At 39.2% G+C, this 24,710-nt stretch overlaps 1 protein-coding gene across 4 annotated transcripts in view; it reads right to left on the bottom strand.

Annotated features, from left to right (window-relative positions):
* gabrg2 (gamma-aminobutyric acid type A receptor subunit gamma2) overlaps positions 1 to 24,710 on the bottom strand; it is a 59,304-nt gene that overhangs the window by 23,947 nt on the left and 10,647 nt on the right. For all 4 annotated transcript variants that reach the window (XM_042499311.2, XM_088088293.1, XM_042499310.2 and 1 more), the window contains exons 2-6: positions 24,199 to 24,338; positions 17,260 to 17,327; positions 13,983 to 14,203; positions 11,571 to 11,653; positions 9,629 to 9,766 (exon numbers count right to left, since the gene is read on the bottom strand). In XM_042499311.2, the coding sequence (XP_042355245.1) occupies positions 9,629 to 9,766; positions 11,571 to 11,653; positions 13,983 to 14,203; positions 17,260 to 17,327; positions 24,199 to 24,338 (650 nt within the window). The remainder of the gene's footprint in view (positions 1 to 9,628; positions 9,767 to 11,570; positions 11,654 to 13,982; positions 14,204 to 17,259; positions 17,328 to 24,198; positions 24,339 to 24,710) is intronic.

Genomic DNA, 24,710 nt, shown 5'->3' with positions numbered 1-24,710 from the left:
AAACTGCATAAGTAATAAGCAACATGACAGTGTGATTAATACAATAACCTATCATGTTTGTAAACTTATTAATTGAGCAACTAGTGTCATACAGGTCATGTTTTCATTTACTGCAGAGAGGGAGCGGCCGGTGTCTGCAACAAGATAGAGATCAAATTTCAGCAGAGGCGAGGGGGAGGAAGGGAGAGCAGCGCAAACTGTTTGTTTACCTTTTGATGATGAGAGGAGAAATGTCAACATATAGTTATTCTCTTAAAAAGGCTAAAACTGTGCCAGTATGGCGACTTTGATTTTAAAGCTGACAGAGCTGTTTATTGGCTGCAGGTGCTGTTGTGAGCTAAACTTTTGTTGGATGCTGTGTTACTACTTATATCTGTTGCTTGCTTTGAAAGTGCAGCAGTGGATGAGGAACAGCTGATTCAAGAGGATGAAATAAGGAATTATTTACACAAAACCTACTTTTTTCACTAAAAAAAACTAAGCGCAGTGTCAGCTGGCTGGACGGATAGCACCTGGAATCTGAAAGTTTCTGCTAATGTAAATAGTATAGTGCCAAGTAATTTCCACTAAATATCACAACATAAAACTTGATCTCTGATTTAAAAAGTAACATTCCGAAAGTATGAAGATAGCAAGTGGGCTACTTCTTCGGTCTGATCTCCATTGCACAGCTGATAGCTAACATTATGTGGTTTGTTTACATGAAGTAACAGAAGTGCATATTTAATGGAATCAGTTTGGACAGAGGGCTCCAGTGTTATTCTATGCTACGTGATAGTTTGGTACTAGTTTTCTCTTGGGACACGATGTCATTATATTCCTCTCAGGACTGACTGCTGAATCATTAAATTTGGTAAACCGGTCCAGTCCAGTTTTTGGCTTATTATCAAACCAGTTTTAAAAATTTCACACCCTAATACTCATTTTAATGTATTGTGAATTCGCATCAGAGCACCACTGAATTACTTGACATAAACATGACTGAGAACCCATGATACAACCAAAAAGTAATATTTGAATGATGCATCTGCATATTCCTCAATCTCATATTGCATCTCCTTTTTAAACATTTATTGTGAGTTGTTCTTAAAATGAAGTGTTACTCGTCGGGACAATTTATGCATTGGAAACTTGAATAATCTTGCACAATATGCCTGGGCTTTCACAGGTGCTTTATTTCATCAGGGATGCTGTCTCCATAACAATAAAAAAAAGTATTGGCATTTTGGTTTTATTGCTTTTTGTCTCCCCTTCATATTTTCTTGATTAAACCAGGCAGGTGGTGACAAGCATCCATGCCTTGCTGGCATGATTTTGTTTTGAGGAATTTGATAACATTTTCCCTTTAATTTGCTTTGGTTTTCTGCTATGGAACTCGTATGTGGCATGCATGTTACCACTTGGGGATTTCACAAACCTCAACAAGACAATATTGCCACATGTCTGTGCATCTCTCTTTTAAGTAGATTTTCTTTACAGAACAGCTTTCCTGTTTTGCAATGCAATAATCACACTACACAGCTGTGATGAAACTCATAAGTCATTAGATACACCCAGAGGTGAGCCATAGTCATTGTTTTGAAAATCACAAGTAAGTCTGGAGTCTTTACGCATTAGTCCCAAGTCAAGACTGATAAATCCCAAGTTCTAAACTCTGAGTTTAAAGTCCCAACCAAGTCATAATAGCCTCTTCAACAAATGTGATGCCAATTATTAAATTTAGAAATATCATGAATGCTTTTTAAAGTCTGCACTTATTCGTAAAACCCAGCAGCTATCGGCGAGGCTGAAAAATGAAGCCAATGTGGAAGTGCGAAAAACTGTAGTTCATCAACTGTAGTCTTGGCTGATTTCAAAACAAGAGTAAATCCCCCAGACTCCCTATGTTAAAATGCCCAACTTTACAGCAGAAATAAACATGCTTATAGTCTGGTAAAAAAAAAAACAAACATATATATTTTTTATAACTCACCTGTTTACATTTTATGAAGACCAAAAGTTATGCATTTTTAAGCACAGTGGCTGAAATGCCAAACTTAAGGATTCAAAACTTTAGTCACCAAACAAATGGGTGAAAGTCTTGGTCAAAACAAGTTAGTTAAAAAAAATCCTTAGCTGTTTAGCTAACATTAGCTCAATAGCTATGTTAATATTTGCCTTGATTTACTGTAATTTGTGCAACTTCAAATTTTTAACAAAGTTGGAAGTTGATGTGTCTTTATCTTTATTTTCAACCTGCTTGTTTTGCATACTGCAATTTGTTTTTCAGCTAGCGCACAGTAGCATAATATTAGCTTTTTATTGTTCTCTCCTGCAACCTGATTGGATGCTTTCCAATCAGCTAAAACAAAGAGGAACTGGAGAATTATTAACTGTTAACTTGCAAAGCATTCATGTTAGTTGATTTAGAAAAAAAATCCTGGCACATAACATACTTTTTAATCTTTGGGCTCAGGGGAAGGTATCAAGTTATTTCAAGTCAAAAGACTCAAGTCCAAGCGAAGTCACAAGTCATTGGTGTTTAAGTCCAAGTCAAGTTGCAAATATTTTTTTTATTTTATCGAATCATCAAATTTTTGAGCCAAGTCTAACTCCAGTCCAGGTCATGTGATAGAGTCCACACCTCTGGATACAACTGATACAAACTAAAATTGTATCTTAATACCTCTCAACAAGATAAAGGGGCTCGAATCATAAAGGAGGATGCAGCAGAGCTGTATCTTTTCCAGTTGTGTACGAGAGTGTGTTTGTGTATCAGAGGATTCAATTATGGTCTAGGTCCCCATTCACAGCACTGAGGGCCTAAAGATAGGACAGTGATGCACTCTGCCAAGCTATAAGGGGAATCCTTTGGTATGTCAGAGTCACTGTGCTTACATGATTGTGTTTATATATACCATGTGCATGGGCGTTCATGTATTTGTTTTGGCTGACTGTTTCCCTCTTGCCAAGCCACTTCCCCTCAACCATAATGCCTCCAGAGTCGCCCATCAAAGAATCATCTGCAAACTGTGGCGCTCCGTAATCGGGAGAGGGCCACTGATGTGTCCCTGGGCTTTCTCCACTCTAACTGAATCACACAGGCGGGCGCACACAGACAACAGGGCTGCACGGCATGGCTTTTGGAAGGTCACTCTAAGAATAGCTTTCAATATGTAAAAAAAGAGACTCGTATTCAGTGGAGAGCGCACACTGAAATGTGCATGCAAGCAAATGGACACATAGGAACATGCATTAATTCATCCTGGACACAAGCGTGGACCAAAGCACTCTGAGTACTGTCAACCACATACTAATATATACCACTGGCTGATGCAAGTCGCGTACGTTTGCACTTGGCTAAAAGGATGGAGAATTAAGCACTTCATGTCCTGCTTAAACCACCCAAAGATTCTGACAAAAGTGAACAGCAAAACAAGAAAGAAAGACAGCACATGGCATTGATTCCCTTTATGCTCGAGAGGAAAAGCTCCTTGGCAATCCAAGCAATGCTTTTCTGAGCTCATTTGTTCCACTAATGTGCTGGGAAGATCTCAGAGAGATCCCTGTGATAGCATTTGATAGTTAATGTAAATGCACCACACCGGCTACATTAATCAACGGCTTTCGACAAAATGACTAATCGCCCATTTCTTGATAAAACAAATCAGTCATTCATCCTGCCCCCCCCCCTCACAATACATCTTCTTTTATCAAACACATGCATCCATAATGTATTAGTGCAACCACACTGCTGTTGTTGGATGCAAATTGGGGGCCATTGATGTTTTAGGTGCTTTAAAAAAATAACAGAATTGTATTTGTCAAGCTATGAGAGTGTATTTCATCTTCAGGTCACTACATTTATCACACAGTGCATATATTACTTTCCCAGTCACAGTTAAATGCCGAGTCAAAGCTTGGAAAGCAAACCTGTTTATAACTATATGACCATTTACTTGCAAAAACTACCAGTAATCCACTGGGAGTACAAGTTTTTAAAATGTTGTTTTTATATTTTCTGAGACATAAGTTCCCAAACTATAACCCTAGATGTAATAAATCCACACATTTTGCTCCCAACCTGACACACTTGACCTCCGTAAACTGGCAACATGGATTCTGATCTGTAATTTTCCTTCGCAGGACTAGTAAAAAGCCACAACTATCTTTTTCATTTTATTCCCACCCCCCCTCTCTATAATTTGTCCACTCCTCCTCCTCTGGTTTCTCTTTTTTTTCTCTGTTCTTGTCTGCACTATGATGCTCTTCCCTGAACTCCAGCCTGGCAGATGGGTGAGAACACAGCTCCCAGCATCAAACCTAACCCAGTCACTGAGAGGTTAACTTTGAGGTTAACTTAACAGCATCATTAGCTGTGTACCTTGGCTGTCCTGCCTTCAAACTCCTCTGCATCTCTTTTCAGCTTCTCTCTATTCTGTCCACTGGCGTCCTTTCAAGGGTCCTTGCTTGTCATAAGCAGCAGTGAATGTGTTTTTTTACTGGCCTGAGATGGCATGTGTGCATGCAAATGTGTGTGTGTGTCTGTTTTAGTAAATGCAGGTATGGCCTTCCAGGCAGTACAGGCATCTCTGATGTGAAGTGACATGTTGAGAGACCAAGCCTTTGGACACTGGCTGAGGGAGGAAAAAGGAACAAAATACAAACAGACATAGCCTTTATAAAAAGCTACAGCACAACTGGATGAGAGCAGCAGATGGCATGTCACTGCCCCGGCCCCCCTTCTATTACAATATCACTCAATCGTTCTTTAATCATGCATCACTTTTTATTAAAAAAAGATAGTCAGAGACTACAAGCACGGATACATTAATTCGTGAGAGTAGTGCTGTGACAAGTTGAGCCTGGGAGAGACTGGCTTGTCTCAAAGAATGAGAAGGAATCTCTTCCTCTGCCTATTTGCTATAGTCTTCATTGTCTGGATCCGGCCAATTCACCTGCCTGCATGCCTGCTTGGCTTACCATTATGTGTCCCTCTGTGGCCTCATCTGACCCATTTCAACTCAGTTAAACTGAAATCGATTCAGCATTTAGTGCAAAACTGAATACTGTGCAAAGGTTTGTGTTGAAAGAATAACTCTGACAAACTTTAACAAAGAAAACGAAGCGTTTAGCTGGCAGGGATTCAGTGTTTTGCTCATGGACACACAGGGTACACATACGCAGATGCTGGGACAAGAGCTTGAGCTTCTGTTTATCTGGTTTCCCAACTCACTGCTCTGTAGTCAACACAGTGGCAGTGTTCAAGCTTTACTCTTGTGCTGCATCCAATACAATCAAATCACGAATTAAGCCAAATTAAAAAGGTCAAACACGATTTTTATTGAATTTACTGCTGTTTGTGATAATAAATCCACCTATTTCACAGTATAGAATTAAGATAAGGATACTTTCAGTGTTCAGAGAAGTAAAGCAGAAAAATATAAATTATCAGTACAATGGCTTATTATTGTAATGTTTGTCTACACTTAAAATGCACGGAAAGAGCTGATAATAATGCAGCATATTAAGGAATATTTTTGACATTTCCAGCACACCTTTCAGGAGCGCTACCCACTAAATTGCAAGTGCTTGAGATGACTGGGTAATTATAAGTCCCTAACTGAGTGCTTTTCGAGACAGATGTTGTGTTCATGAATCTTGAAGCAGGTCAGATACCCAAACTGACTGCAAAATGAGACAAGAGGTCTCTCAGCCACAGTCAAGGTTCTCTGCTCTGACAAGAGAGCAGATGGCTGTTTGTGGAAATAACAAACCAGATCAGAGAGAGAGAGAGTCAGAGGACGCTGCAAATTCTCCACTACAGCTCACCCTCCTACACAGATCGCCTTTTCATGTTGTCACTTGAAAACTGTTTTGATTTAAACAGAGAGAAAATTTACAAGCACGGTTTTAATATTTATTTATTTTTTAATCACCTTGCACCACTGCTGTTCAAGCATTTGGTCTCGCAATGCACATGTGCTGTGCACACCACATCCCTCCCTGTGTGTGTGTGTGTGTGTGTGTGTGTGTGTGTGTGTGTGTGTGTGTGTGTGAGCATAACGTTGCAGTGGCACTCTGTTGAACTGTAGCAAATTACTGAACGACTGGGTGAATTTTGCTATTCCCATGGGTATGTTTGCATACAAGCATACCTCTGTGTTTGTCCCATAGAGCTCAGTTTGTCGGCCACCACTGAAAGGTGAGCATTTCAACTCTGAGAGAAATCTGATTCTGTGCATCTGATGACTGATTTATATTGGAATATTTGGAATAATAAACTGCATTGCAGAGGTCAATGCATTACCTTTACATATCTTTAGTGCTCAAACATTTCTAAAATGTGTTTTCTGTAAAAGCTGATGATTCCTGGTATTTTGTCACAGCTTTGTTTGTCACCATTACAGAGCACTGGGTTACCTAACAGGGTTAGCAGCTATTACACCCTCAGCACCCAACACTCCAAACACAATATTACCTCAAATTTAACTATTCATCACAGGAGAGCATTGTTCATAAGCTCCTAGAGCTACCGCATATAAATTAATGAACATGAAAGGAGCTATGCACAACATTTAGAGCATGTCTGTGATGCAGAGTCTGATTCAGGTTGCTGCACATGGCTCTCAGTATAGAAGTGGCTGAATTGGCGGCTAGCAGCTAACAGTGTTAACAGCTAGAAAATCAGAAACAGCAACAGCGCTGACAGAGGTAAAGGTGTTCACCTGGGGGAAAGTGGAGGGTGGGTGCTACCTTTCGCGACTACGCCATTATCAGTGCAGCCTGTTCTAATTCTCAAGTTGTCGAATACAACCACTTAAACAGTGACTTAAACCCAGGAGCCATCTGTTTGCTTCCTGTTTGATTGTTGAGCCAAGTCATAATGGTTGTGTTTTTTTTAAACCTAACTGTGTGCTTTTGTTGCACAAGGAAATAAACATATATACAAGGTATTTTACCAACATAAAGTCATTTTTGAAAAAGACTGTATGCATCTAACAAGCAGAAACTGTACATATGTACAAGTGTATTTTCAAAAGACATAGTGCATTTAACAGGAATAAATTAACACACCGTCCCAGAACATCAACAGCAGACGCAGGTGAACACCTATCGTATCATGAAGATGTGAGCAGCACTGATGTTTGATGAGCTGGGATTAGAATGTGTAAATTAGTGTTAGCAGTCATATGAGCACAGTGCAAAGATGGTTTCTGAATGTCATATACAGCACTTTCAATGTATACACACAGTACAGCCACTGAAATAGTCACTATAAAGTGCACCTGCATCACCAAAGAACTCATACACAACAAAGCAATCAAAACTGTATGCAGTAATTCTTTCACTATTTTTTGTGTTTTGCTGCAGTACAGTACGTGCTTCTCACAAGACAGCCTTGACTTTTATTATGAAAGGATGCAGTATACGAATTGACTATACTGATCTGCAAATGAGAGCCAGCACAATGACCCTATACTGATACATGTGTGACTTTACCTCTTATAGCCTTTCAGCCTATATTCTAAACGGATGGAGTGCAGCCAAAAAACATCCATTTCCCCCTGATCAATATCCACGTAACAGATATCTTAGGATGAATTGAGTATCTCATAAAAAAGAGATTGAGCTGAAGTTTAAAAAACCCTTGTATGCTGGTGTTAATAAGGAAACATATGGCAGCTTTTCTTTTTTAATCACCCCTAAAGATGCAAGTTAAGCGAATAATTGCTGAAATGGCTGTATTTCTTTCCAAGCAATTTAACAATAGGATTCATTAAGGGGGATATTTTACTTGAACATATATATTAGACCCTTATTTAAAATTTTCTTCATCAGTTCCTCTGTATAATGCAGCTGATCTCATGAGAATGAACTCTCTTCTGGCCAAAGCTAATCTCTGCGGGAAGGCTTTCTTTGATTCACACCACAGACAGCGTAGAGGATACATATAATTCCTCAGCAGAGCGTTACATACATTACTTACAGACATCTCATGAATATAAACATAAACAAACAAACATATGCATGCAGACACAGTGGAACCTCCTGTTTTTCCTCAAGCAAATATTCCTGCATCTTCTTGAATGGAATTCATCCAGTACACCATAAATATACTGTATGAATGATGCACATTGTCCCCTGTGTGTTAATGAGTAGGCACCACATTATTTACATTCATCCACCCTTGTTAGAGCATGCCATGGTGGACAGTTGACGCAAGTGTGATAACAGATAAATGGGGGCGAAATGTAGGTTTTAAAAAAAAATTATATTTCAAAGTTTTACTTACAAATACTATTTCTATTTAGCAAATAATAGCTTTTAAAATGTACTGCATGTAGGTGTATAGCATTTAGAACTATTCCGTATTGTTCATGGCTGTCTTTACAGTGATTTTTAGCAGCTTATTTTGTCCAGAGAATAGAGCAAAATATGGAGCAAAATAGTGGATGAACATAACCTGACAAAAATCATGAGTGAATATCTTCTTCTTAGTCTTTGTTATGCAGATACAATAAATGTTGATACAGAAATATAAACTCAACAGATTTTCTTTTTTTTTCAAGTGTGGATTCTGAGTTAATTTCATTTCATTTTGTTCATTGTTTCAAGTGTGATTTAAAATCAGACTTGTCTTTCACTCAAATGTATATTTTCAATTAATTTGATTTTATCTAATAATTTTTTTCTAGTATATTTTAAAGTCACTGTGCTGTGACTTCTTAATATTTCAACAAGCATCTACACAGGATAATTTTGGAGCTGCAGCCACAAACTGTAGGTCATGTTGACCTCTACCTTAAAAAAAACATTAAATACACATTTGATTTCTCAGTTGTCACAAACATTCAGACCTGCCTTCGAAAGTATAACAGTTTGAGCTATAGGGTCCAGTATATCACTAAAAGCCACCAAAAGTCTTTCAGAAGATGCCCTATAAACACTTCTATGTGCATATTGTAAGGGCCAAAAATATCAAAAATGCTGAAAAGCTTTAAGTGCATGCACTGAGTGGATGAATGGTGCAGCATCTTGGATATATTGTTCTTACAGTGCATCCCACTCTGCCAGCAGCATGGCCATCCCACAGGGGAAGTCATATATTTGCGGACCATAGCCCTTATGGATTTTACTCGAGGCAGTGAAAACTGAAAGTGGATAAAAAACATGACAGGTCATGTCCTTGTCCCAAGTCAACCTCTTGTTGTAACCCCTAGCAACAGACACGAGCCAGACAGGTCTACAGATCAGCCGTGATTGCTGACAGGTCAGACTTGAAAGGCGAATGGCAATTTTGAGAGAGTCAGGGAGAGAAATGTATTTTATAACGTGTTTAGTCACTGGCATGGACAGTTAAGCTTGATAATAATAACGCCTCTCATTCCACCATATCACATCATTAAGATGAAGCTGCCTGCATGCTCCTGCCTCCATCAGATTAAATATATCACGCTCAACATGAATGTTGTGTCGTGCAGCACCCGTGGAATCACCTATTCTGTTGCTACATGTTCAAGAAATCACTTCTGTCACTCTAACGGCTGTTCAGTGGCACAAACAGGGTGTCAATGGCAAAGAACATACAGTCAGCCTTTTATGAATGAGTAAGCGTTGTAAAGGAAAAAAAGTGAGACTGTCTTACCTGAGACAGTCCTGACAATCTCAGAGGTGTTCCTCAGCCCCACGAAGGAGAACTGGTAGAGCCTCCAGGAGCGAATGTCCCCAACCTCCACTGAGCTCCTCTTCCACTTGTACACAATCTCCTCCCTGGGGTAGCCATCTGAACAGGATGGAGCAGAGTCACATAGAGCTCAGTTAAAACATGAAATAAGTTTGGTGCAAAAATGAAAATGTTTTCCAAAGACTAGCGTTCATCCCTTTTTAGGAGATATCTTAAGACTTGCCTCCTCAGATAAGCATTCTGCTATTTAAAACAACATGTTGGAACACTGTTCAATATGAAACAAAAGCATTGAGCACAGTCTGTTTTATTTCACAGTAATCCATACAGAGTCAGCTAGCTTGCAAATAAACCGTTTCATGAAAGAACCATTATATAACAGACTCCTGACATAATATGCAGTCCATTTGTGGAGTGAAAACTTTTTCGGAAAAACTCAGCTGACTTAAAGGCAAGAATTACAAAATTGATCCACGTCTGTTGGTTTCCAGTAATTTTATTCCTCATGAGGATGTTCTCCGCTTGTGAGAACCACAATAACAATCTTGTCTGATGCTGGTTCACTTAGACGATGCAAATGCATTATCATAATCAAATTATATTTGTTAGCATTGAATTTGTCTGGTCTCCAAATTTGGAATAAAAAGACACAGTTAAGCTTCACTTAAACCCATAGTAAGTTGGATTTGGAATTGGGCTCCTCATCCGGTGAAAGGTTTAGTGTGTCGTCTAGTGATGAGCTGTGCAGGCCAGTGGCTTGAGTAATGCACATTAAACTTCCTCCGTATGAACGTTATATGGCTTTATTACTAAAGTGCTCTCAGACATCCAGTAATTCTGGACCTCAGAGGAGCAGGGGATGGAAGGATCTGTCCATTTGCCACATTACAGCCAGGCAAGCAGTCTGCTCCTTCGCTGGCAGTGCATCCAGGACAAATTATAGATTCAGTCGCCTCTCTGTGAAGCTAGAATAACAATGGTCCTGATGTCGTATATTCACTTTGAAACAAGTTGTGATGTCGCTGAAATAGTTGCTGCAATTAACATATTAAAGTGAACATGCAGTTCTGAGAAAACTGAAATAATATACTTCATCAGGTGTGTTTCTAAAGCTTTCTCCAGAACCACAGCAGAAGAGGTTGCAGAGGAAAATCTACAATGCTTTGTTGCTTTGTGGCACGTGTTAGAAAAAAAATATGCCGCGTGATAAATGCTGCGCAGTGCTCCGCCTGCTGCCTCTGAGATTGAGCTCATGTACTGTACATCAAGCGGTTCTCAAAAGTTCTGAAAACATCCATGGCTTTCATCAAATTTAAATGAACGCCTCTGTTCCATTTTTAGGCCTGCTGTCCCCCCCCCCCACTTCCTCTTTCTTGTTACTCTGGAGCTATTTGGGAAGCATTCTCTCTGGAGAATATCCCATGGTGCATCTCTCTGTAGATCCATAGCGGCCTCATTAGCATAACTTACCCCCCATCCGCTCCTCACACGGAGGGACTGACTCATTTGGACTCGTGTCACTTTTTGAAATGTCTTTTAGAGCGGTATTGACAAAGTGCAGAAAAATCAATCAGTGCTTTGCCTCTGGTCGAGTAGGCAGAAAGACATCTATTATTAAATGCTAGTGCGTACCATGAATGAATGACGTGTTTAACACGTTTTTGTTCACAACTGTCAGATCGCAACACATAAATACATGTTGTTGTATTTTTCTTCATCTTTTATAGAGCTCTTTGATGACTGTGATAGCATTTTCTTTGATTTGGCCTGTTGCATTATTGTTCCTAAAAATTATGTCTTTGTTAGGCTCATATTGCTTGTTCATGGCCACAGCGTGTGTGTGTTTGAGTTGAAACGGAGGGAGAGGTAAAACAGTGGGTGATCAGCATATGGCCAAACTTACAGCTTGAAAACTCCAGGGGACATGAGTGCTCATCCATTGGGAAGTTGTTCAGTTTAAGCTGGCACTCGGCATCGATGGTCAGCCTGCAGAGACACAGTATTTGGATGCGCTCTCTCAGTTACTATGGAAAAGTGTATATGTGTAAATAAAGATTTTAAATGAAAAACCAGTCTATCAAAAAACAATAGTTTACATTAAGAGAAGTGTTGTAAAAGTCTAAATTAAACCCCTAACCTTATCAGCATTAACACAAGGAATTATTAATTAGAATTCCACTAAACTAAATTGATGTTTTTCACAGCAACACACCCGTTTCTTCCTTTTCACACTTGAGGGAGTTTGAAGGCAAAGTCATTAAACTTCCCCTTAATGAGAGAATGACCTTAAATGACTTTGCCCATCCATGCACTCGCTATTGTCATGTATCATTGTCCTCCCAATCATAGCGGTCATCCTAATTAACCACTGGTTAAATTCTGAGTTCCTTAACAAATTAATGAAGTGGAGGGGTAGTGTTCTGCATAGCAGAACATCCATCATGGCTTGATTGAGTCCAGAATAGTTCACTTTCTCTCTTATTATTACTGATGATATATTAATGTGTCAGTATTAATGCCCGCTGTATTTATGATGGCATGCAAAACATGATAATAAGCACAATTAATAATCCCCTTCAATCTATCCTCCTGTTTTACATCTTTCACGTTTCTTGTTAGTTACACTGGTTTTGAAGCCATAGAGGAATTCAATAATTTTACATTTAGAGTGTTTAAAGACAAACATCTAATATTTCATCCATTACAACAATATTGTAGGGTTGACTATTGGTGCTTTCAAAAAATATTCATGCTAGGAGATTTTTTATTTAAAATCATCTGTATTATGTATTATAGGGGTGCGGTATAGTAGTATATTGTGATAATTTGCATGGAAGTATTTTAATTGATTTACGGACGCCATGTATATTTTTTTAAACACACAAATTATCAAATATTGCAAATATAAATTAAATGTTTGGTGGCCCATTAGAGTAATACAATCAATTGCTTTTTCAGTCCACTGGATACATTTTACTGCAATAAAACTGATTAAAGTGAGATTAACAGACTGAAAACTTTATCTTATTGGATAAAACGTTTTTGACAAAATTTTCTTTTTGGCACAAAATTTGCAGATAAAAAGAGGTAATAAATTGCAATATATGTTCTCACAATAAGCAGCATATTGCAAAACATTTATATCATAATAATATTGTATCGTGACTTAAGTATTGTGATTTTTTTAGGGCCCAACCCTTGTGGATATAGTGTCTCTGTGGATAAAGAAAAATAACCTAACAGTAAGAACAGTCTGGTAGATTCAGAAAATGACATGACTTTACTGTAATTTAGACTTTAAAACCAGAAAAAGACAACACTTCTATCACTTCTATCCATAATCTGAGTAAATATTTAATTTCATATCATGATATTGATGTCATGTCATTGCCCAGCCTTATATCTAACATATTTATCCAATCACTCCTCATCTTGGACATTATAGAAATATCTATAATTGTTACAACTTTTAGTTTATTTAGAAATTTTCCCATATATTTTAACCTACTTAAAAAATACATTAGGAGAATTGAAAATGTTCTCTTTTAACCCAAAGAGTGAATGCATAGTGCCTAAAAACATCATTTTAAGGCAATGCAGTTCCACTGTTCCCTTGTCATAAACAACTTCCTGCCTCACTCAGTAGGACAGATTTCCTGCATGCTAATTAATGTCAAATTTAAAATGCGGAATTTCAAATTGCCCCAGGTCTGTTCAGAATAATCAGTACCATGAAACATTTATGTAGAGAAGCCGTAAATTGTTGGGTGCTTCAAAATCCTTTAGTAAAGTAGACGCATTGCTCGAGGTGGAGGAGGAAGCACCTTAGTGGCAACAAATTGATAAGCATCCCAATTAGAAACAAAAAAAGAACCCTTAATACTGCAGAGTAATTATTAATCCAGCTTCAACGCTCAGATTGTTTAGTTAAGAGTTAAGTTACCATGTATTTTCACTGTTATATAGTGTTTTCGGACGTATTCAGCTGAGATCACTAGAATTACATGTTACTGTAAATAGATTTTGAACTCCTCATTATCTTAGCTTTCATTCCAATACAGAAAAAAAAATCTTTTTTTCCAGTTAATCTGAAATTGGAAGCACTTTTTAAAATCTTTTGCTTTAGAATCACAAGCATTTAAACAGGATACAGTGTGGGAGAGATAATGATAGCTGACAATTTAAGTTTTCAATGTGATAAAGGTCAATAATTCTACCACCCAGTCACTCAGTCAATCAAAGTGGGGGTCTCAGATGAATGAGAAATACCCAAATCCAATCTTATATCTTATCTTGGGCTTGCCTGACATTTTACCTGAGGGTGTAGAGTATCCGGCCATCATTCCAGATTCGAAGCATGCGATTGGGCGTGGTGATCCAGTGGGCGTCGGCCTTCTTGGAATTGCGGAAAAAAGTGTCAGGAATCCAGATCTTTCCAACCATGTTGCTGTTAAGACGCAGGACCTTCATTGTGCTGTTGAATTTTAACCTCCTGTCGTACCAAGTCTGAGCGAAAAAGATGTCGATGGTGTATTCCTGACAACAGAGAAAACACACCCATATTGTTAAGTTGCACTTCGGTTTAAAAGCTGCACATGCTTTATGTAACACTCTAGATAAAAGTCTCTGTTTGTCAGGGAAACCTTGCAAACAGTATTGCGTGCAACCGGTGCCTGTCACCAATGTGTGGCTTTTAACTCTGCGATGCAATGAGATCAAATATGGCGCTGAAAAAGCACTCCTCTGTTTCTCTGCGAAGGGAACTTTTCTATGTCAGTGGAAACTTAATGCTGGAACACATTTGAAGGCACTTTTTTTCCCCAGACAAGATGGTTTCTATTCAGGCCAAGATGTCCCTTTGTCCCTACTAAAGATTTCTGCTGAAAAAGACCATCTTGAGGCCCTCAACCTGAAAATTAAATGTTCAACGGGGCAATTAATAATTCCCCTTGTTTGGCTCGAGTATTATCTAACCTCATAACCTGCTGCCTTGCCGGCACTTTGTCCTGAGCTTGACAAAACCTCCTGTCTCCTATTCAGCCCCTGTGAGAGCTGTGTTAGAGCATACATATTGGGGATGAAAATTGGCACAGGCAGAGTTGAAGAGCTGAGAGCAAAGGTGTGATGTGGTCTAATGTGAGGGGGGAAAGGAGAGTCAGTGAGTGAGAGGGAGCTATCAGTCTTTCTTATTTATTTTGTTATTTGGAATGGTTGAGCCCTGAGGTCCAAAGTGAAGTACAGCAGGAGAGAGAGAAAAAAAATCTGGGGATTTGTGTGCAGGAGGGCATAGAGGCATTAGCTTCCTGACAAAGCTTAGCCCAACAATAAAGCCTAAATCCATGCCAAAGAGTCCTAAACAAGATTTGAAAAACATTTTCACCAGGCAACATTCCCATTGTTTTAACATCCCTTTTTTCCCACAAAGGACGGGCAGACAGTTCAAATACAGTGATGAGAGAAAGACCAAATGCCTTAGGAACTTCATCTGGGCCCTGCTGAGTAGGATGAACATTTTTTAACGTATACATACAGTGGGATATTTTACAGAATCTCACTTTCAATTCAAACAGCTGCACACATCCAAGTACAGCCAAGTACTGCTTAGCTCTAGTGGCTACAGAGCATCAATAAATCATTCTACTTTTTCTTCCTTAAATCTCTTCCTCTTTTCCTCCCTTCCCTATGTCTAAGATGAGTTTCAGTTTTGCCACATTTGAAAGATTCCTGCACAATTAAAAATTTAAAAATCTACCTACCGCACCACATTTGTCATATCATAATGCGAACACACTGGCCGAACCACGCTGATTACATATGAATGTGAAGCAATCAGTCATCGTTTCATGTCAGCGTGACGCCCTCATCACACACACGCATGCACGCAGACTCCCTAATGTGAGCGCCAAGTCACATTTTCTAACTGATCTCATCAATGCCTCTCCTCCAACTTCACTGCGACTGCCATTATTGAGAGTGGGTGTTGTAGCTAAGACTAAGTGAAACGGAACGCCACCACCATGTAGAGCAGACTGCTCCGCAGAATTACAATAGAAGTGGGTTCTCAGCGGGAACCTGCCACAGAAAACAATGACACATAAAACAAGGCTGATTTGAGATTTGCAAGAGACTCTCATTTTCTAATCCTCCTTTCTCTCCGACAAACATTTTGCCTCTCCGCTATCAGATGAACTGTTCTGCCCTATTTTGGTCGTCACTGAAGCATGACAGCTACTGGATATATCCTATTACTATTCTTCAGTTTTCAAATAAATATACACATACAGTAGATTCTTGTGTTATTGCAAACAGCATTACCAAAAACAACATAGAGAAGGGTCTTCTGATCTGAATGTGACTTTCAACTCTACAGTTTGGTTATTTTTATTAATAGGAGTACACTGATGTCATTTTTGGACGCTGAGGCAGTCCTCCCACTCATATTGGCAGAAACTGATGTGCATCATTATAAGAATAATATACCAAATGCTACACAGACTTGGCTTTACAGACATAGCAAGCGTCTTACTTCTTAAAGGGATAACAATGTTAAATAAATAACACTAGAGGAAACTGCATGCATACACTAGAAGAAATTCTAACAAAACCTAGCAAATACATTCATTAGAAAACTGAAAGAAATTATCATTTAACCAAAACAAACATCTAAAAATGAGAGTATTATATCAGTGCATGTTCTGTATATATACTGTTTATCACATGGCTGCAATTGTATTTCATGGCTCTTGTATGGATCATTCGAATAGTTATTAAAGTAAAAAGGTTTTATTTGCACATTTTTATTAGAGAAATGTTTATGGAAAACAAACAACATTGCAGCTGTTGAACACAAAGAAATTTAGTGCAACCAGTATACAAGTTAAATGAGTCACTCTAACCGCCACAACAAACAGCTGTGATCAAAAGCTTAAACAAACAAAAAAAACAGCCTTGTCTTCAAACCAGATTCAAGAAAAATCACAAACTGGTGTATTTATTTGAACAAACCACAAAGAGCTCAAACAGGTGACACCTCAGATTGTCGCTGATGCAATTCCTGGCAACTACAAAGTGCGAATATCTTAGGATTTGCCAACTCACGCAGCCATTTGCAAATATGCTGCTTTGAGATCTGGCCTGTGTGTTGAGCAACACAATTGGCCAACTGTTAATCAGTATTTCTAACTCAAAATAAGAGGATTTTAATGCAGCTCAGATGCATTAAATGGGCCACATTCATCCCCTGTGGTGCAGAGGCTGGTGCAGTAGTTTAGTTGCTGATTGACACCTGCATTGTGTTGCTGCACTACAAGGGCAGTGGGGCAGCATAGTGATTAGATGGACCAACCAATCCACTGTGACAGCGAGCATCTGCCCTGCTGAAGTGTGCTTGAGCAAGACACTGAAACCCTGCCAGCTCCAGAGCAGAGTGCTATACTATCTGAATCATTATACCCTCAGCACTCTGACAATCACGGAGGCAGGCTGAACACAAATTGTTGAAATAAGTATTCTTCTTTAGTTATGCATGCAGTTTCTAGCTGATTATTGATAACAGTGATGACACATGAACACCATAGTCTGGTATTACTCACCATATTGATGGCATTTACTGGACCGATGCTGTTGACAAACATGTCTGTGTGGATCACTGTTGGTTTGACTGCAAAGAAGCACAAGAAAAAATCCATTTTAGAGGCGAGCAATGATTCGTCATACACTTACACAACAAGTTTCAGAGAGCTGTTTAGCAGTTTTGTCTATATTATCATCACCGTCATCATCAGTGAAGAAAAAGGAGGAAATAGTCTTCCTGTTGCGAAAGTGTGAATATAAAGCTGCTGCTTACTGCTCAGCTAGCTTTCAGTGTTATGTCAAGTTTTATCTAATACACACCTGATAGACAGGTGTGTATGATGAAATCATCCACAAGAAAGTTTTGGATTCTTGCACACTAGTGCACCAAGTTCAGTGGAAATGCAACATTTCATCACCAACCTTTATCAGGCATCAAACTCAAAATATGAAACAACTAATCTAATGTTTATAATATATTGGGCAAATATTTTAATGTATGAAGAAATCTTAGGATTTTGAGATGTATTATTTGTCTCACTTCAATGATGTTTTTTACTCAATTATTGATGTTACCGTCTCAAGTGCTTGCAGTTTGGCACAGAATTGTTCAATAGGTTGTTTGAGATTTATTAATATGAATTTCTGACAGCCTGTATAAAAAATATTAGATATGCCTCAGTGTTATCAGCCATTGGTTTATGATCTCCCATTTTTAATCTTTGAGTTTGGCTTTTTTCCCCTGCAGTCTTAGATTTTTGGAGATGGAAGTGACCAAATTTGGATAGAGAGGGTGGAGCTGTGGAGGACCAAGGGGTGAATCTGTATTCAGAGCCTGAGGCCTAGCAGACAGCCTGTCACTCAAAGCTCCCAAGCTATTAATTACACACAACTTAAAGCCTCAATAAAATTAAATGCACAGTTGTCATGGATGGGGAAATTGGCTACAGAGACCAAAACAGTTTTTTAACCAGGCTGTAAACATGTTTATTTTTGCTGTAAAGTGGGGGGGTCTATGATGATTGACTGCTTTTCTAACCAGCCTTAAGTGGTCATTTGAGGACTTGCAGTTTTTGGCACTTCTGCATTGGCTTCATTTTTCAACCCCTGTTCCTTTGTCTGCAATGAGACGACATCAGAACATACACAGCCAACTTCATTTTCAAACAGGCTTTCTGCCAATGTCGGAGAACCACATGCTTTGCCTGTATTTACGGCCAAATTCGCAACCCATTTAACACAATACCTTTGTGCCCTCTGCAACATCCCATCCTTCCTTTTCTACCCTTCTATGCTTCAGGCCTGTGAGCTCCTCTTGATAACCAATCAGTCACTGTCTTTTCGCAGAGACCTGCTGATGCACAGTGCTCCTACAGAGACACACTTTTAGGGTAGAAGTGCATTGTAAATATTTTGACTTGACAGGATTTGGCATAAGATTACAATTCTTACCCTCAAACAAATAATAGATCGGCACATTGGAAACTATTAAATGATGCATGCTTTTTTTATGTAAATAAATTATCTCTGCGTGTGCATCTGCATGTGTGCATCTGTCTAGCACCATGTGTTCCACATCTTGGTGTCTACTGCCAACACTTAGTGAGATGGACAGACATGTGTCAAACAAAGTATGACTGAGGAGGCTTGGTGACAAATGGCCGCCCATGCTCCGTCAGATCCTCTGTGTCAGCCTGGATCACCACTGTACACTTTGCTATGTAATGCGTATGTTTATGGATGACTGGACGTTGTGTCAGAGAGGAGTCAGGTTAGGACTCAATGCGGGAGCTACAGTGAGTATGAGAGATACGAGGGAGTGAGCGCAGGTTTGCATCCATTTTTCATGTTACTCACAGGCATACATGAATGTGCAATGCACCCCCATCCCCACATACACACTTTAACATACATAAGCCTGCTTACATAAAATCACACATGCTTATACACACATACACAATGCTCTAAATGGTTAATACCGAATCTTGCATAGTTTTTATCAACAGTTAAAGCATTGCTTCTGGCCAAATAGGTATGAGTGAGTAATGAATGCCAGTGTATATTATTGCATTGACATAACTAACATTTATGTCACTGAAAATGTGTGCAGCACATGTAATGTTACAAGCCATGAATAGAATAGTAATAACTTAAAACAAATGTGTCTTATTTCATACAGCCAGCTGGAAAGTACATGTCTTTCAGAAATACGGAAAACAAATGCCAAGGACTTATTATTCCGAGATGCCAGTGAACATGAAGTGGCTGTGCTTAGATTTCTAACTCGCTGTCTGAGACGACACAATACATGCCAACACACCCACCACAGGCATCCTGGTAAAAGGCCTATTAGCTCATAGACTCTGACCAAATGCAGTATTGTGCATTAACCATAGTTTAGACCTGTTAGTTAAACTCACTGTAAAATAACTCCTTTCTGTTGCTCTCAATATTTGTGAATTCACTGAAACAGTCTATTTTCTAGAAGGCAATGACCTTGATCAAAGCCATGGATGTATTATTATTTAAGAATTAGGGATCTTTCTCTCTCTCTCTCTCTCTCTTAGTGTCTCTGTCCTATTTGCTTCGGTTTTCATACGTACAGTAGACTCCAGGGGCATTAAAATTAAATGAGCATCACAATGGACTTCAAAGGGAGGCTGTGGCACAATCAGCACTGAATCTAAATCCACAGCATTTCACTGCTCTGAGGAGTGGAGGGGAATCTTTGCCTCCTCTTGGTAGGGTTGGTTGGTTGATTGGTTGGTGGATCAGATGACAGTATAGCCAGCTAATTATAACCCCTCTGTAGCTGTGTAACTTGGCAGCAGCTGGAATACCACCGCTGAGTGAGCGAGATCATAGCGTGTTTGAAGATGATGGTGAAGACGGTGGCAGCCAGCCGCCCAGCTATGCAGCAGCTCTCCGGGCTGAAGCTGCACCTCAAAGCAGATCTGAGCTGCTCTTCAATTTATAGCATGAGCCCACTTCTAGAGTCTTAAGAATAAAGATGCTGCCCTTCATGAAATGTGTCACATTATATGCAGGATTGTATATATACATTAAAAAAAAAAAAACTTGAAAGCAGTGTAACAGATTTATCATATACATCCTACTCAGTTGCTTTCATCTTGTGCCATCATTTCAGCCAATTTATTAGTCGGGGATTTAAGCCAGTGGAGGATTGTTTCTTTTTTGTTGCACCAGTGATGCAAAATGGAAGCTAGCTGCAAGGCTTGGGCGGTATCTTTTTTTTTTTTTTTAATTTCACCACGGTATACAGTATATGATGGTATCACTGTGTGGCACTATCCCCCTTTGCACCACCGACCAGCGAGTTCACTGCATTTCATTTCATTTTCAGCCTACTCAATACACAATACACCCACAAGATGTCAACAAAAGATAATATTCTTTCACCTATTTATCCATCACAGATATGAGGAGACACAAATATATGTTTAACTCAGCCTTCCCTGTTTCAGTTACAAAATAAAAACTCTCTGACAACGTTTCCGTCAACAGACTCAGAAGACGGCATTTTATTGTGAAACATTTACAGGACCATGTTGCTGATGATGCAATAGCTTGCACGGCTCCATAAATGAGAGGAGCATGTGCTTTTTATTGTGGAAATATAGTAGTTATAATAGTATGCAGCTCTGCAGCGACGTTGCAATAACAAATGCTGAACACACACTGTTCTCACATGCAGTGTGACCAAGGCATAACTTCCAGGATACGTGATGCACACTGCATGCAAAACATATGAAGTTAATGTAAAGATGAGGGTCTGTATTTTTCATAGTATTTAAAGTTGCACTGTCAGGATTTCCAAATAACCTGGTATACTGTCATACTGTGATCCCGCCCATGCCTAGCTGCTCAGTTGGCAAAAGTCTCAAGTGCGCTTGCTCTATGGGCCCCACGATGCAAATCGAGGGGCCCATAGATCCAAATAGCTTTATACCGCGAATTAAAACTATTTTAGGCTGCATGTGCCACTGAGCAACTTTCATAGGAATGAACAGAGCCCCGCTTACAACGCTGTATCCAGTTCTCTTCATAAATCAGTGGGGACAGCATAAACCTCTTAGTGGCAGTTATTAAGAAGCAGCTGATTAGGTAACACATATACTCCATCGTTATGGCAAAAGTAGAGGGAGCAGTGTCAAAGACCGCAGCACATTTCAATTCCAGAGAATACAGGCAAATTTCACAAAATGCCTCGTAGTATCTTGGTAGCTGAAGCATGCCATATAACCACAACGCCACTGGTTCAATTCCAACCACCGTTGTCGTATATCATACCCCTCTCTCCCCGCTCTCCATTTCCAGTCTGCCTCTAAGTGATCTGTCCAATAAAGGCAATATTCCATCCCAAAATCCTGAAAATATAAGATAAAATAGGCATGTTTAAATGTTGGTGCCTTCAAGTAGCACAGACACTTAATGATTAAACGTATTTAATCCCCAGAAATCATGTAAAGTCAGAAAAGATAGCCAGTTACCTGCACAGCAAACCATTTTCCGAACTGAATAAATATATCAATTGAAAGCTGGCTCATCAGTTTGTGATCACTTGCTTTGGCAGAGATACAAAAATAGAGGTCAATGTGTTTTCTTCTTTGGAAAGAGCACTTTGTTGCTGCTGTTTGCGGTGCAGGTTTTATATTTTTATTGCTGTTTCCTTCTCCCTGTGATTTGACACCACTACAAGACACAACACTTCAATTTGGACAACAAGACAAATGAAAGACAAATAAAGTGTCTGAATTGTAACTCTGTGACACAGACTGATAAGACTGGGGCATTTTTCCCCCGGCAACTATTCATGCTATTTGTAGCTTTAAGCACTACCCTGAGCCCTTACAGTGGGCGGAGAAGCAATTCACTGCTAGCATATAGAGTGGTATATCTTTATTATTCTGTAAGAGTATGTGACAGATTCTGACTTAAACCGGTTTTCCCAGGAATACTGACCCATGAATCAAGTGTTCAAGGGTACTGAATATCTCCCTATTCTGCTCTTGCAGATGGACGTGACAGGCTTTAGGATATATGTGCACTTGTGCAGACAAGGGAGCCCTGCCCAGCTGTCTGTCAGTGTGAAGGGTGTAAGCTACTTGTCTACTTCTCACATCGACAAGACAGGGCTAGCAGAACCATGACGGACTGCTTTCCCGACCATAACACACGCATGTACATAAACACAGGCAAACATACTTTATAGTCAGCCTGGCTGCCTGTCAGCACACATAGACTGGACACAGGCAAACACACAAGGACACCTTGTACCCAGCATGGCTTCATAATGAACTGTATGCTGTGCATATTATACCCTCTGTTCAATTTCTACAGCCACTGCATATACACAGGCCACCCAGCTGCAGCTGGCCTACCATTTTCATTTTGTGCCATTAAAAAGCCATTATTTCTTATCATTTGACAATTTGCAGCAGAGACATTCAAATATGTATCAGGTGGCAAGACTAATATTGTTATGAGCTACGACCAGAGGTGAGGTTAGTCCAAAGTAGGTCACAAGTCTAAGCTATGAACTCAAAGTCCGATACAAGTCCTTAACTTTGTGTTTAGAGTCTTAAACATATCACTAGTCCTTTAAATTCAGTGCTTTTTTTCAGAATTGAAACGGAATAATAGCAGGGTAGTTGTACAGACACATTGATTGCACTTAAAAATGCATATCTACCACTTCCAAAAAAACTTTAACTTTAACATTTAAAGGCTTTATATGACACACAGACGTTAACACTGCAGACTGCAGACTCTGAATCATTGATATGATCTGAATCTCGCAAAGAACTCCTTTAAGAGCAAATTGATCAGGTATGCCTCATCAGGCATGTTATTCCTTTGGCTATTGGGTCGTTGTTAGCATTATATCATATCTGAATCCAGTTTTAACCGACAACAGCCATGTTTTTTGACATTTCAATTAGTAATTTAGAGCAATATCTTAACTAATTAGCTTCAGGTGATATGATCCATCACTGGTGATAATTCAGAATTGGCAGTCTTAATATGAGAAGCTTGAAAAATGCACCTTTCCATCATGCGTGTGCAGTTTGGACTGGCTGTTGCAAGATTGAATAAAAAGTCAGGAGAAAAAATACCTTGTATGATTTATCTTTGGGCTTTGGGAGGATATCAATTGATTCAAAGTCATCAGGCTAGAGTCCAAGTGAAGTAATGAGTCACTGGTGTGAAAGTCAAATTGCAAGTCCTTTTGTTTTTGTGAAGACAAGTTTAAAGTCAACAGATTCATGACCCAGACACTGTTGTTTTATGAGAAGCCAGTTACACCAGTAATGGTGATTTCCGTTCATTCTCACTTTGTCTTTTACTTGTTTAGGGACGTCTGACCACAAAGTGGTTTTCTTAGCTCCTTTAAAACTGACGTTTTTTTATTCGAAATATCAAACATAAAAAAGTGGTAAATATGTGCACTGAAGTGTACCAGATGTGTTTTTATAGTATGTAGTGTCTACTCCCAGTTTGCGTAAGTGCCTTAAGATGCAGTTCCTCTAATTGCTGCTTAACTTTTCAAAAAATGAAATAGTCTCAGAGAAGTGCTCCCTTTAATGTATTTCTTAATGACAATTTTGAGAATCATATTAAAGAGGGGTGTATTTTAAGGTTGATTTGCTCTCATTAACACGTGTTCTAGGCTTCACACCACTGCACAAGCATAAATTATCTGTCTTCAACAAGTGAGAATATGGCAGGCTCCAGGCTCCTTCTAGATATCAGTGGGTGACATCACGCATGGTACGTCCCTATTTTTGACTGTTAAAGCGTAAAATGCTTGAGCATAAGCATGCATGTCAGTCAATGAGTGCATATATGCGTTTGATTGCAAATTTGGCCACTAATGTGGGTGTTTTTCTTTGTGATTCTGCGACTAAACGGATCATGTGTGAAAAATCGGCACCCACCTCCGATGTCAGGTCTGAGTTTGTTGTCATATCCGTCTAGTAGGCTGTTTAGGATGTGTGTGACGTCACTCTCATACACTTTGGGAGTCAGCACCCACGTCTTGTTAGACACCTCATCATCGTCATCAGTCTGGAAGGAGCTGCAGGGAGGAGAGAAAAAATAAATGCATGCAATCAATAATTTCTTTTTCTTTTTAAAAGGTAGTGCAAGCAGTGTTTTTCCTAGTGTGCTCTGCTTTCTTTATAAAGAAATGTTAGGAGACAAGAGACACAGCGAGAGAGAAAAGGCTTTTGAAGATCTCGATCCAAGGTCAGGAGATGAACTTGGCAACAGTTTCAGGGCTTTTCATCACTACATCAGTGCTACTAGGGACACACTAAAATATATTTGATGAATCTTTCCTTTCCGAATCAAAGTGGTTGTGTAGGATTTGAATAAACTATGGTACATATTCAGTGCAACACTTGTGATGAAGAACATGTATTTTCTCATTTTTTCACACCATACGGTT

Source organism: Plectropomus leopardus, chromosome 15 (assembly GCF_026936395.1).
Source record: "Plectropomus leopardus strain MGB_pleo_1.0 chromosome 15, ASM2693639v1, whole genome shotgun sequence".
Classification (NCBI taxonomy): Eukaryota; Metazoa; Chordata; class Actinopteri; order Perciformes; family Serranidae; genus Plectropomus; species Plectropomus leopardus.
The sequence above is the reverse complement of the archived record's forward strand: the minus strand, read 5'-3'. Positions and strand labels throughout refer to the sequence as shown.